This window comes from Ceratotherium simum, chromosome 27 (genome assembly GCF_057802395.1).
Source record: "Ceratotherium simum simum isolate JZ-2026a chromosome 27, ASM5780239v1, whole genome shotgun sequence".
Classification (NCBI taxonomy): domain Eukaryota; kingdom Metazoa; phylum Chordata; class Mammalia; order Perissodactyla; family Rhinocerotidae; genus Ceratotherium; species Ceratotherium simum.
In genome coordinates this window covers 28,298,508-28,312,089 of record NC_141926.1, presented here as the reverse complement: position 1 = coordinate 28,312,089, position 13,582 = coordinate 28,298,508, and the positions used below count along the sequence as shown (strand labels likewise).

The window sequence follows — 13,582 nt, the reverse complement described above, 5'->3', positions numbered from 1 at the left end:
CAGTGAAGCCCCTATATAACAAATAAATGATTTGAGAGATATTTTAGGTACAGGGATATTATATACCCTCATAGAAAACTGGTCACTCACAGTGAAATGCATGCATTTAGAAGTTTGTAGCTGTAGTTAGGGAACCAAGGAAGACTTCCAAGAATTAAGAATAACCAATGGTACACAAGTAATTACCAGCTGTATTCCAAACTGAAGCCTGAATAATATATTAAACTGAGGGGCCAGTTAGTATATGAAGTGCCAGTTAGAACATACGTAAAGAAGCAGTGTGGTCTCTATTTATTGAGTTCCTACCATTTATACAGGCCAGCAATGATAAGGCTTCTATATGGTTACAGGATGAACAAAAACCCTTGTGTGTATATATACACACACAAAAAATCAAACTTTTTGTCCTACAGTTGTTTTTAACAAAGATATGGAAATTTCCTAAATGTATAGTAGGGTATTAGTTATATGAGCCCTCCATACAGAAGAACACAATATAACCAGTAAAAATTATATTGACATGAAAAAGGTTGTATTAAGTTAAAAACATTATATTCAGAATAATTCTTTTTGTTTGAAAAATGTGCATAAAGTCTGAAAGTATATAATACTAAAAATATTAATACTGCTTATCTCTGGGTAGTGGAAAGAGCTTTTGATTTTCCTCATTTTAGTTATATGTCTATTAATCATGTTTTTTACTCTTCCAGTTTGACAAAATCAAGCCAAAACCTCTTTTCTTTTTTATGAAGACCCTCTATTTATAATCTGACTGACTCCCTGTAATTCTTCCAAGATGACTTCCCTATGAATTACCTTATATTATATCGAAATCAGATTATTCCCCATTACTCTTGCTTATAGGGAACTTTCCTAACCTTATGGCTTTGCTCATGAAGTATCCTTCATTTAAAAAGTGTCCTCTAATCGTTGATTCTTGAAATTTTGCCTAATCTTTAAGATCTTTCTCATATCCCAAAGTCTTTATGAGTTCCCCTGATATTACCTCTGTAGCAGCTGTTATATTTTTCCTTTTAATCCCAATCTATTCTCACTACCAAATTTATGTTGTACTTATATTTTGACTTGCTTACTAGTATAAAGACTCATTAATAGCAAAGATTTTATTAATCTTTTATCTGTCCTTACAATGCCTTTCCATATGCTATTCCTTCTGCTTGGAATCTTCTTCTTTCTCATCTCCAAGATAATCCTCTCTACAAATCCTTCAAGACTCAGCTCAGTTGGCATTTCTTCTAGAAAGTCTTTCTTAACATGCAACATCATCCCATGTGTGTGTATTGGGTCAACAGTGCTTCTGTAGAACCTTGTGCATAACTCCATTATTGCATTCAGTATGTTGTATTGTAATGGAGTATATATTTATGTGATTTTTATCAATAGTTCCTTAAAATGAGTGAATTTTATGTCAACTTCTTTTTTTACATTGTTAATACCTAGCACAGTACTGACAATGGCACAGGCTCAATAAACATGTTGGGAATGAAGTTTGGGTTTTTGTTTCCAAACTCCCAGATCTTGACTCCTTATAGTTGCACGTACTGTGACTACGGCATTACTCAAATAAGTTCCATGGAAGATATTACACAGGGAAAACTCCAGAGGAAATAGTTCTGTATGGCATTTAGGCAAAGTCATTCAGCATTACTCATAAGGTTTTTGTACGCAAGTCCCTGTATGGAAGGAAACCTTGACCCTGATGACCTAAGGTATATTTGACTGTGTTGATCAGATGAAATTACTTTTGTTCCTAAAGACTTATTTTATGTAGATTGTCCAGATTTCAATGGGTTAGACCAATGTCAGACCAGGTGAATTTCTCGACCCTCGTTGCATTAAGCTCATGTCCTACTATCAACATTGGTGTTTTATTTGTTATAGTGAGAAGAGACAAAGAGGGGCAAACACAAGTAAAAACTTTATCTACAAGAAGTTTCTCTCTGTTAAGCCCGAAAGCAGCTGGCTTAAGCACTGATCATGAAGCAGAAGCCCTGCTAAGCTGGAGGAGTAGCCTAGGACTTTTTTTTTACCTTATTCATCATATAGGGGCACTGAAAGAACATTGCAGTCCAAAGTCAGAAAATACAGAAATGAGGACATTAACATCTTTTAACTCCTCTCCTTGTCACACACATTGTAAACATCCCTTCCTCTAGTTTTCCTCGTCATAGTACAGTTCACCTCCATCATCCTAGTTACTCATGCCCAAAATCTTAGAGTCATCTTCACATCAGTCTCCAAATGTTTATGTCCAAAATACATCTTGAATCTCACCTATTCTCTCTACCTCTGTTGCTATCTCTGTTATCCAAAAGCACAGTCATCTCTTGCTTGTATTGCTCTAGTACTTTCTAGTACCTTCACTGACTTCTAGTTTTAATTTCCTCTCTAATCCATTCTTCACAATGTAACCAGAATAATTTTTTTTAAACTTGCCACATTGCCATTGTATTTAAAACTTTTATTCACTTCCTTTTGCTATCAAAACTTTTATGTGACTCCAAGGCCCTTAATGATTTTGCCCCTGCCTGCATCATCTCTTGCCATCTCTTTCCTCTTCTCCTGGAGTCCAGCCACACTGGCCTTCTCTCACATCCAGCTCGTGCTCACCACATGAGCTATTCATTCTTCCTTCTGGCAAATTCAACCAATCATCCTTCAGCTAAAAAGTCAGTTTATCTCATATCACATAATCTAAATTACCCCTCCCCCATTTTATTCCTAGAATATATTATTGTACTATTGTCCCAATTCATATGTGTGATTCTTTGGTTAATGACTTTCTCCATAGGTGAGTATAAGCTTTATGGAGGCAGAGACTGGCTGCTTCATTTACCTTGAGGTCCCAATATCTAGCCCAGTACCTGGCACATAGTTAGATGCTTAATTAAAATTTATTGGATAAGTGGATAACCATACATGTATGTTGAAATTATAGTATTTCTTTTTGAATAATATTCTACTTTGAGAGATTTTTTTAAATTAATAAATATTGGAAAGGATGACAGTAGCCCTGTTACGTCCCATCAGTTGTTTGAGTTTATGGTTGAATTTAAGGACTCACCAGTTGGTTGAGCTTAAGGACTCACTTAACCAATCCCAGTAACATTGTGGAACATTTTAGTGTACTTTCTTATTCATCATGTCCAATCATTAATTATTTATTAATTCATTTGCTCCATTAAACTATTGTGTGCTTATTATATGCTAGGTGTTGAAGAAATAGCAAAGAAAAGGGAGATAGCATCCCTGCTCTTGAGATTCTTATAGTCTAGCAGGAGATATGGGCTTGAAACAGATACCTACAACAATAACTAAGTCATAATTGTGGTAAGTGCTATTAAAAAGAAAGTATGAGTTACTTTAGAGCAGTGGTTCTCACCTCAGAGTGATTTTTCCCCCACCGGGGACATTTGACAATACTGGAGACACTTCTAGTTGTTACAGCTGGTGGGACAGTACTACTGGCTTCTAGTGGGTAGAGGCCAGGATGCACAGGACAGCTCTCCACACCAAAGAATCATCCAAACCAAAATATCAATAGTGCTGAGGCTGAGGAGACCCTGCTCTAGAGGTGGTGTAATCGGGAATACTTCCATGAGGAAGTGGTATTTAAACAAAAGGATATATTGAAGTTATTAGATGGGGGAGTGAGAGTGGGTGAACGTATAGGCAGAGGGAAGAAAATGAGGGAAAGATCTGAAGGCTGGAAGGTAAACCTCTTCTTTGATGTGTTTCAGATAAGCTGAAGAAAGGCTAGTGTATGTTCGTTTTTGAGCAAAGGGCAAAGGACACAAGGTTATGTTGGAGAGATAGGCAGAGGCCCACTTACGTAAAGCCTTTGGGGTGACTACGGAACACCCAGTGGACGTTCAGCATACATTGTTGCATCTGTGGGTCTGGAGCTCAGAACACAGGTAGTTGATATAACTTGGGGAGTTCTTCGCAGGGATGGTATTTGAAGTCTTAAATTTATATTAATACTATTCTGCCGAGTTATAATTGTTTTTCCTGTGACAACACTCAGCTGCCAGAGGTAGGTTCAGAAAAAATAAAAGATTGGGTTCCTTCAGGGTTATGGTTTCATCAAGTAGCTATGAAAAAGGATGCTGGGGCCAGAAAAACAGCTACTGTGCTCTCTGTGGAAACAGACTAGGATTGTTATACAAACCAAATTCTTTTTTTTTTTTTTTTTTCATTTGGTAGAATGCTCATGATTTTCAAAAATGAGGTTTTGATACTTATCATGGCAGACAAATTTACTATGAATTCTTTACCATATACGATAATGAGTACTTCGTTCAGTAATTATTTGACTACTACTGGATCTGATTTATTTATTATTATTAGGTTTTTTTGGTAAATTCTGAGGAAAGTGCTGTATATTGAAGGATATGTTACTTTAAGTAGAAGAGTAAAATTGATTACTATATCACTCTGAATTAGAAATAAATAACAAATTCATCTTAGTATAGACTTTCTGTGATTTATATTAGATATACAATTGATTCTTTTCTCATGAAGCACAAGCAGGAGAACCAGAATATCTAGAGCAGCCATCAAGAAGTGATTTCTCAAAGCACTTGAAAGAAGAAACTATTCGATTAATTACCAAGGCATCACATGAACATGAAGATAAAAGTCCTGAAACAGTTTTGCAGTCGGTAAGAACTTTTCTTTTAGCTCTCTGAACATAGTCATGTTTACAACGTTTCCTAGCACTGTAATGGAGAGCGACCTGTCTGGGAGTCAGGAGAGACGGGCCAGGGGACCGCTCTGCCCTGAACATCATTAGTGAGTGATGGGGTGTGGGGGGGTCACCTAACCCCTAGGCTGTTATTTCTTCAGCTGTAATTTTTAAAATGCTTCTTTTTTAAGATAGGTTTCTATTTTCCTGTTAGAGAATTATGAAAAATCATAATCATAGACTAAATTTGTCATTTGATTTGCAACTTCAAGAGAGAAGTATAAAATTTAGCATTATTTCTCCTTTCCCTCACCCTTCCCTCCATCTTTAGTCATATTACATTGGAATAGTTGGGAATATAAGGTATAATTTTCATTGTTCCATGGAATGTATTTAACAGTAAAATACTAGATAATCTAGGTTAGAGTATTATTAGCAGGATAAATATGCTTACAAAATAGTTTATGCATATTTCAATAGAGTGTCCTGTATAAAATTGTCATTCTAATCCTTCTGTATTATAGTTCTCAAGTGGGTCTTTTTATAGCAATAAATTGAGCAAATTGGTATTGAACTATGTTTTCAGTGAATATAACATCTGAGAGATGTTATTTCAAGAGTTTTATACTACAAAATCATTCAGTTGCTATGGCTTTTTTTTTAATTAGTGAGTACAAGCAGCTCTAACGCAGCTTTCATGATAGCTAATTCTAGTATTTGAAGATTCCCCTCCTGGAGAACTAAAGAGAACAGGACATATAATTTTTCAACAGACAATTTGCTACTTAGTGAACGTAATCCCACCAATAACCTGCTAATTGCAATGAGGTCTTTAATATGATAAAACCTTTATTAACCAGAATGTTCAGTTAATAGGGTATTCTGCTAGTTATGTTTTGATGAATGAAATAATAATCAGAAATTACTTTTTTATTTCACTTCCTGTCTGAAAATTTTTGATTATATATCATCTTACCATAAAAAACCATGTATTAATATAGAAAGATGTTTTTGATTATTCCAAATTTTGCAAATGCCCTAGAGACTCTAAATGAGCTTGAGATGAACACCTGCTAACTGTAGAGCGCTTCCTGGAGAATGCTTCTTTTAACGGATCTGGGATGTCTGCTTCTTGAGGATGGTAGAACAGGAACACCTAGGGAGGGAGAAAAGCAAGGAAGGAGATACAAGTGAGAAATAGTTTTGCCTATAAAACATTAATTTGCCAGGGCCTTTGCTAATTAGAATTTTTGTTTGTTAAACAACCTACATTCTGGTTAATAAGTATCATTCTTTTAACAGGTGTTAGAAAGCCAAAAGCATTGCTTAGCTTAATGTAGAATCATGATTTTTTTTAATTTTGCTGTCTGTAAATTTGCAGAAGTCAGCACTTAAATGGTGATTGCTTTGTTTATTAGTATGGATATCATCTTATAAACTAGCAACCTACTGCTTCCCTTTACTTGAGAAAAGAGGATGGCATTGAGAGAATAGGACAGACAGCGAGCATTTTCCATTTGGCTTTTGTTCTGGAGAAGCACCAGAACAGTTGGCCCCACTGTCTGTATAAATCCTGCAGCATGTTTAAGAATATGTTAATCGTGCCTGTCTGTTCATCATGGCTGTCTGAAGCAGCCTGTGGTTCTTGGTCTCATGGTCACTTGCTTAGGATCATGATAACCACTTATTGGGTTTTCTCATTTAAAGTATACCTTAGAAACTAAATTGCATAGATGAAAAGAGTCTTCAAACTTTGGGATTAGATAGTCCTGGGTTTTTGAATATTGGTATTACTTCTTACTAGCTACACAAACTTGAATAAGTTGCTTAATTTCTCTAAACCTCAGTTTTTTTTTACGTAAAATGGAAGTGATTGTGGGATTAATTAAGATCATTTTTTTGAAAGTGCCTAGCATGCAGTGTAGGTACTAAGTAGCTATTAAGTTTTTCCTTCTGTTACTTAAATCCTAATCATTTCACAAATATCCAATATATTAAGTTCTAACCTTAGTGTAAGAAGAATTCCCTGGAAAGCCTAAAATCACAGAAACCATGCAGAGATACTCTTCAAATGTTTAGACAGCTTACTTTTTAGAAGAATGTCTTTAATTTTAAATGGGATATTTTAGAAAATTTGAAAAATATAGAAAAGTATGCTCCAAGAAAGAATCATGCATAGTCCCACTACCCAAAGTTAATCGCTGTTAATATGTTGGTATGTTATCTTTCATTCTTATTTTTATATATGGGTTTGGGATTTATTCTTGTAGTTCAGTTACTACTGCATATAAAATTTTATATCTTGCCTTTTCTTCTTTTAATCATTTAACATTATAGCATAACCATTTCCCTATGTTAAAAACTTTTTGTAAAAAACATTTAATGGTTGAGTATTATTCCATTGAGTGATTAAATTCTTGTTTACTTACCCATTTCTCTGTTGTGTATTTGTTTCTACTTAGGCTGCTAGAAATGAGGCTTTTTCCATAGTTCAGGTTATTTCTTTAGAATACATTCCCCATAGTTGAATTACTGGTATGAGCATATTAAGGGGGCCAGAAGAGTTGTATATAGCTTTCTAACAGTTCTTTTGTGAGAACACTTTTTTAAAAAATCATGTATTTAATGGATTTCAGGCAATTAATAAAATCTTATTTTAATAATTTTTGCAACCTGTTAACTGAAGAACTTATTTTCAACTTTTTCAAGTATAGCCTTTGTTAAGATGTTCATATAGGGCCTGACAATAATAGAAAAAGGTAAATACGCATATGCTTGACTTCAGTGAATCCTTAAATTCTTTATATGAAAAAATTTTATGGTACCTTAGGATATTTAACTTGATGAATGATACAACAGAATTATTATATGCACCCTTTTCTACCCTTTTTTAACTTTCACCCATGTAACTTGTCAGTATTATGCTGCTGAAACTCTTCTGTGGTAACTGGAAAGATTTATAAAACTTTTATTTTTCCTAAGTCTGTTTTTTTTCCCGAAGGGAATATGTTGTTTTGTAAGGATCAGTATTCTAAGTAATAAATTCTCCAGTTGCTACTTGCCTTAAATTTATATTTTCTCTTCTTAAGATAATACTGTTTTAGATTGGTTTGCTTGTGAGAAATTTTTTAGTATAAAGTCCAGACAAATTTCTTAATTTACCTGCTTATATTTCACTCTTGTGAATGGAGACCTAGCACAATTGTTCTTCTCTCCTATACTAAAAGGATTAAAAATCCTTAATTAAATGTCATAGGCCAAGCATATCTCTATAGGATATGTATGATAGTAATATTGGGTTAGAACTATTCAAATATAAGCCATTTAAAGTAGCATAATCATATAATAATACTGGTAATACTTGTCATTTATAGAACAACTATTACGTACCAGGTATTGAGTTAGCTGAATATTCTCTCTCATGATCACAACAACCATGCAGGTTGGTTATTTCCTCTTGAAAAGTTGAGGACTCAAAGTAAGGGAACCTTTTCTAAATATGGTATAGTTAAAAATAACGTTTGTTTTAAAAAGGATAATGCCAGTCTTGGCCACTAGTTTTGTTTTATTGTTTAACTAAACTCTTTCTGCATGTGTACTTTTGGAAAGTAAGAAAATGTTTCATCGCTAAAATTTACCTATATTTCAAATTAAAATAAAACCCCTTTAATTGTACTTATTAAAATTCTCTGTTTATTTTATATCAATATTAAAGTTTATCTTTCCTTAGGAAAACTTTTATGATGCAGATTGAAATTACTTAAGCAAACTGCTTTTAAGCACCTTAGGTTCTTTTGAAATTTGTTTATAGGTAAATAGTGAATCTGCTAGTTATAAGTCTATTCAGTAAAATAAGATCCTTTGAAATCTGAACAGTATTTTGAATGAACCATATTAGTGTCTTTGAGTGGACTTTGCTGGATTTCACACTGGCTTCCACTCTACTAATGTGGATTAGGGAAATTCATAGAATTTGTTAACAAAGAAAAGAGAAAATGAAATAAATCTGAGTTGTTAAAAATGGGTATCACTTTCCAACAGCTTTTCCAAAAACGTTGGACACTTATTAGGTAAATATATCGTATAAGAATCTCATAGGCTATACAGAGTGAGTTAAACACAATAGAGTATGCACAATAAATGGACATACAGTTGATTACTAGAAAGGATAGAAAGGTAAGACCATAAGAAAGAAAACCTACAAATTCTGGGTTCAGAGGAGGTCATTTCTTATTTTGATGGATATATCAAGAAAGGCTTTATGGAGTTAGTGGAATTTTTAAAAAAATAAAACCTTCAGCTATATAGACAGCAGTAGGAAATACAACTCTAGTATTTAGTATTTTTAAGGATTTGGAGTCCAAAATGCTTGGTGGAAAAAACATGAAAACTTAATTTAGTGGTTGAGATGTAAAGAGAAAGCTGTAGATCTTGTATTATTACTTGATTAGTGCATTTGCTTCTGATGTTCAGTTTTAGGTGGTTTCAGTTCATACTAAGCAAATGCAGGTATTTTTAAAAGACTCAAGAGTCTATGCACTTAAACTTGGTGCTTTGATTGTTTTCTCTTTGATTTTCTCTTTTCTAATGTTCATACTAATGATTTTCTTCTGCAGAAGCCTGAAAATACCACAAGCCAACCACCTTGTAACCAGCAAGTTGTAGAGGTGGCGATTCCTCATGTAGGGAAATTTATGATTGAGTCAAAGGAGGGGGGTTATGATGATGAGGTACCTTTATTATAGTCCTCTGCACTATTTCTACTTACTTTTTGCTATTTAATACAAGTACTTTGGGCATGCCCGCACCCTCACACTTGTGTCTTTTGCTGCATAACATTCAGCTTTGCCACCCATGGTCTGAAATTACCTTACTGATTGCTAACAGAACTTTGAATTTCAAATGAAAATTTAAGTAGAAAGCTATGGAATTTTTCAAAAGAATAATTTTATGTTTCTAGAGTTTATTCTTTTATGCAGACGTAGGATCATTTTACTCTCAGGTTGATAGATTACAATAAAGTTTGTTAAATTAAATAGCAAAAAGGTTGAGTATTTAAAAATAATTTTTATTGGGGCCGGCCCGGTGGCATAGCAGTTAAGTGCATGCACTCCCCTTCGGTGGCCGGGGGTTCCTGGGTTCGGACCCTGGGCGTGGACTGACGCACTGCTTGGCAAGCCATTCTGTGGCGGTATCCCATATAAAGTAGAGGAAGATGGGCACAGATGTTAGCCCAGGGCCAGTCTTCCTCAGGAAAAAGAGGGGGATTGGCATCAGATGTTAGCTCAGGGCTAAGCTTCCTCACACACACAAAAGATAATTTTTATTTTCCTTTTCTGTTTTACTCAAATTATTTATTATAATACTTTGCCTATCATTTCCTGCCAGAAGATCCTATAGCCTGATTGCAAACAGATAATTGATATTTTTGTTTCTGCAACCTGGAATTGTGAATTGAATGATTCATCAACACTACAGAATCTCTATATACTACTGTATATAAAACACAGTAGTACCTCCATCTTAATTCTTCTTATCTCTTCACTGTTAATTCTCACCTACTTAGTTTCCTAACAGTATGGAGGCATTTTTGCTTCTCATGGTATGTTCTTGGGAATCCAGAGGAAAATGTGCTATTGTCCTGGTCCCATAAGATTTTTTCCCCCCTTTCCATGTTTTTCCTAAGACTCTTATGTTTGATCTTTTACATATTTGAGGGAAGACCAGTAAAGCTGTTTCTGAATAGTATCAACAGAGAAGACCTTGGATTCTATCATTTGTTAGTTTTTACTGGCATGGATGAGAATTGAATATATATTAAGTAGTTTTTTCCAAGTAGCTTTTTTTCAGACTTATTCCAAGGTTATACTTAAGCTATTGTGTAAGAGTTAGTCACCCAAATCAGAGGTGTCATGAAGAGATTAATATTACTGTGCCAATGTAAGACAGCATGGACCATAAAAGGAATAAGAAGCTGGTTTGTGAGGTAGGAACTGGTCAGGAGGATTTGCTGAAGCGGATAATGTTAGATATATTGCAACTCTCAGTGTATAGTCCAAAGTATGGGTAATAGGTTCAGTGAATCAGAAGTAATGGATGCAATCTCTTGATTGCTCTAATACGATAGCTTCATAATGCCTTCAGTTATTTCATTTTGCAGATTTTTAAAATGTAAACAGCTAAAAATAATAAGCTGTTATGAAAACAAAGAAGTACTTAAGTATTTAGTACTGAAGAGCAGTATGTTGTTCCAGTTAACTATTTTATTACCACATTGGTGCTTGAAAATTACGGAAACTGGCGTGTTTTTAATAAAAGTGTTAATTTTTGATCAAGCACCTGAGTGCTTGTTTTAGGGTGAACCTTCTGGCATTTAAAAAAGTAAAATTGTGGGGCCATCCAGGTGGTGTAGTGGTTGAGTTTGCATGCTCTGTTTCGGCAGCCCAAGGTTCACGGGTTCAGATCCTGGGCGTGGACCTACACACCGCTCATCAAGACGTGCTGTGGCGGCGTCTCACATACAGATTAGAGGAAGATTGGCACAGATGATAGCTCAGGGCTAATCTTCCTCAAACAAAAAAAAAGAAGAAGATTGGCAGCAGATGTTAGCTCAGGGCAAATCTTCCTCAGCAAAAAAAAAAAAGAAGAAAAAAAGGTAGAATTGTGATTAATCATTTAATACTATCTTTTCTGCAAGTGCTTATGCTGTTGGCAGAGTTCTTTTTTTTTGTTTTTAATTCGTTGGAGTGACAGTTTAACAGTGCATGTGCCTTGGAACTTTTGAAAATAAGTCACATGGATGTGGGGCTGCTGCTTATGGGTATTTAGGTTGTACAATTGTGCAGGGATGATGAGCCAACAGGTGGAAGTGGAATTGAAATTGAGCTTATGCTGAACTCCCCAAGCCTTAAAGAAGAGGCACCTTTATAAATAAAAAGTGTTGCTTTTTCTAAATGGTTCTCTCAGAGAACAGCACATTTTTCTAATTTGTTTATCAAGAAGGGGCTGCCTTTTTAAAATGCTTCAGTTCTGAGAGGGTGCCTTTTTGCAGTTTGCACAAAGGCACCATATGAGCTAGCTGTGGCCCTGTATGGATGATTTTGAAGATACTTACATGCATATCAGATCACATTTGCTATAAAAAAAAATGCAACGTTTGATTTCTAAATAGTGAAAAACAAAAGACTTTTAACTTGCATGTAAAGGAATTATTTTGGATTTTTTTTTTTTTTTTATGTTAACCATTCAAAAACTGTTACTTTAAATCCCTTGTGGCAGATCATGATGACACCGAACATGCAAGGTATTATCATGGCGATAGGTAAATCCAGGAATGTGTATGACAGGTGTGGCCCTGAAGCAGGGTTCTTTAAGGTACAATTAACATTTTCATTTTATTTTCTTATTTTTTTTTAATTAAAGTTATTAAAATTCTTTATTTCCTTGAATTAAATTTGGCTTCCTGTATAATTTGTCTTTTCCTATCATAACCATGGCCACCTGATGTTCTGGGGGTTTCTTTTATGCATGAATCTGACTATTTTTTTCTTTTAGTACAGATCATTCAACAAAAACAAAGCATTTTGCTTGAGTTACCCTAATAGTGCACCTCAGATTGGTTAACAGAAATTTGAGTTATATTTTTATTTGAAGGAAATAAATAGTATTGATGAGCACAAGTAGAAACTAATTGCTTCCGGTAGTATTTATTTTCTCCTCATTGGTAATACTCTTGGTATTACAGTATTTTTCTTTAATTTTGTTATCATTTGATACTAAATTGCTTTCTTCATTTGGTTGTTTTTAATTTAATTTATTATCTTTTTATGTTTCTTATTTTCTTATGTTTTCCCCATAATTTATTTTTGATACCTAGTCATTTCAAGATACATTGATCCATCAAGTTGATGCGTTATTCCATGGCTAGATCTTTTTTCCCTCTAATACCAGATCTTTATAATGTTTTGAATACAACATTATTTGCTTTTACAGATTTGAAAGATGAAAACACTATGTATGTATTGTCATTTTATTTAGATTAACCAAAAGTTAAGTTTTTTTCACTCCTTCCTGCTTTTTAGTGTTTGTTTTTTCTCAGGAGAAAAAAAAAAACAGCTTTATTGAGGTATAGTTCCCTATAGTAAGCTGCATGTTCCCTTTCTTGACATTAAGAATGTAAAATTTTCCCTTAGTTTGCTATACTCTGCCATCATCCCACTTGATCTTCAAAAAGCTGCCTATTTTCACTTTTTCTTTCAGTACTTAGTACAAAACAAAGGCTTTGTCCATCGTGGCATTATAAGATAAATGCTTCTGAACTGGTTAGGATTAGAGTGACCAGCCATCCTGGTGTGCCTGAGACTGAGGGGTTTCCTGGGGTACGGTACGGGACTTTACGTGTGAAACTGTGGAAGTCCTGGCAAACTGGTCCCAGCATGAGGCGATATCCTAAGGAGAGGTTGAAAAACTATCTTATTAAAAAAAAACTAAAAAGCAACTTTTCTGTTTAAAAATTCATCCTTATTCCCAGATAGTCTACGTTTTTTTTCCTTAAAAAACACTGAATATATGTCTTCTAAAGTTTTCATCTATTTTTTGTGGAAAAGTTATCTATTGTTTACAGTGCCATTACCATTTTTTGTCAAGTTGGGCATCTTGATGTTAAATTGGAAATCTCACTTTTATTAAATTAATATCTGCATATATTTTAAGGAGCCAACTAATTATACATACTACAAAGAACAGTCACAAACACCCTCCACCATGGTAACAGCTTCCAGTTATTTTATCTCCTCCTTCTGGCATTAATTCTGTATCTTTTAAGTAGAATGCTTTTGTTTTTGTGATTCTTAGTTTACTCTGTTCCTGCTGAAT

General features: G+C 34.3%; 1 protein-coding gene across 3 annotated transcripts in view; it reads left to right on the top strand.

The window, feature by feature from the left end:
• USP25 (ubiquitin specific peptidase 25) overlaps positions 1-13,582 on the top strand; it is a 137,262-nt gene that overhangs the window by 97,282 nt on the left and 26,398 nt on the right. For 2 of the 3 annotated variants that reach the window (XM_014795500.2, XM_004440736.3), the window contains one exon: positions 4,546-4,685. In XM_014795500.2, the coding sequence (XP_014650986.1) occupies positions 4,546-4,685 (140 nt within the window). Of the gene's footprint in view, positions 1-4,545; positions 4,686-9,324; positions 9,439-11,986; positions 12,083-13,582 lie in introns of all 3 variants that reach the window. The other variant, XM_014795498.2, reaches the window with a different exon arrangement.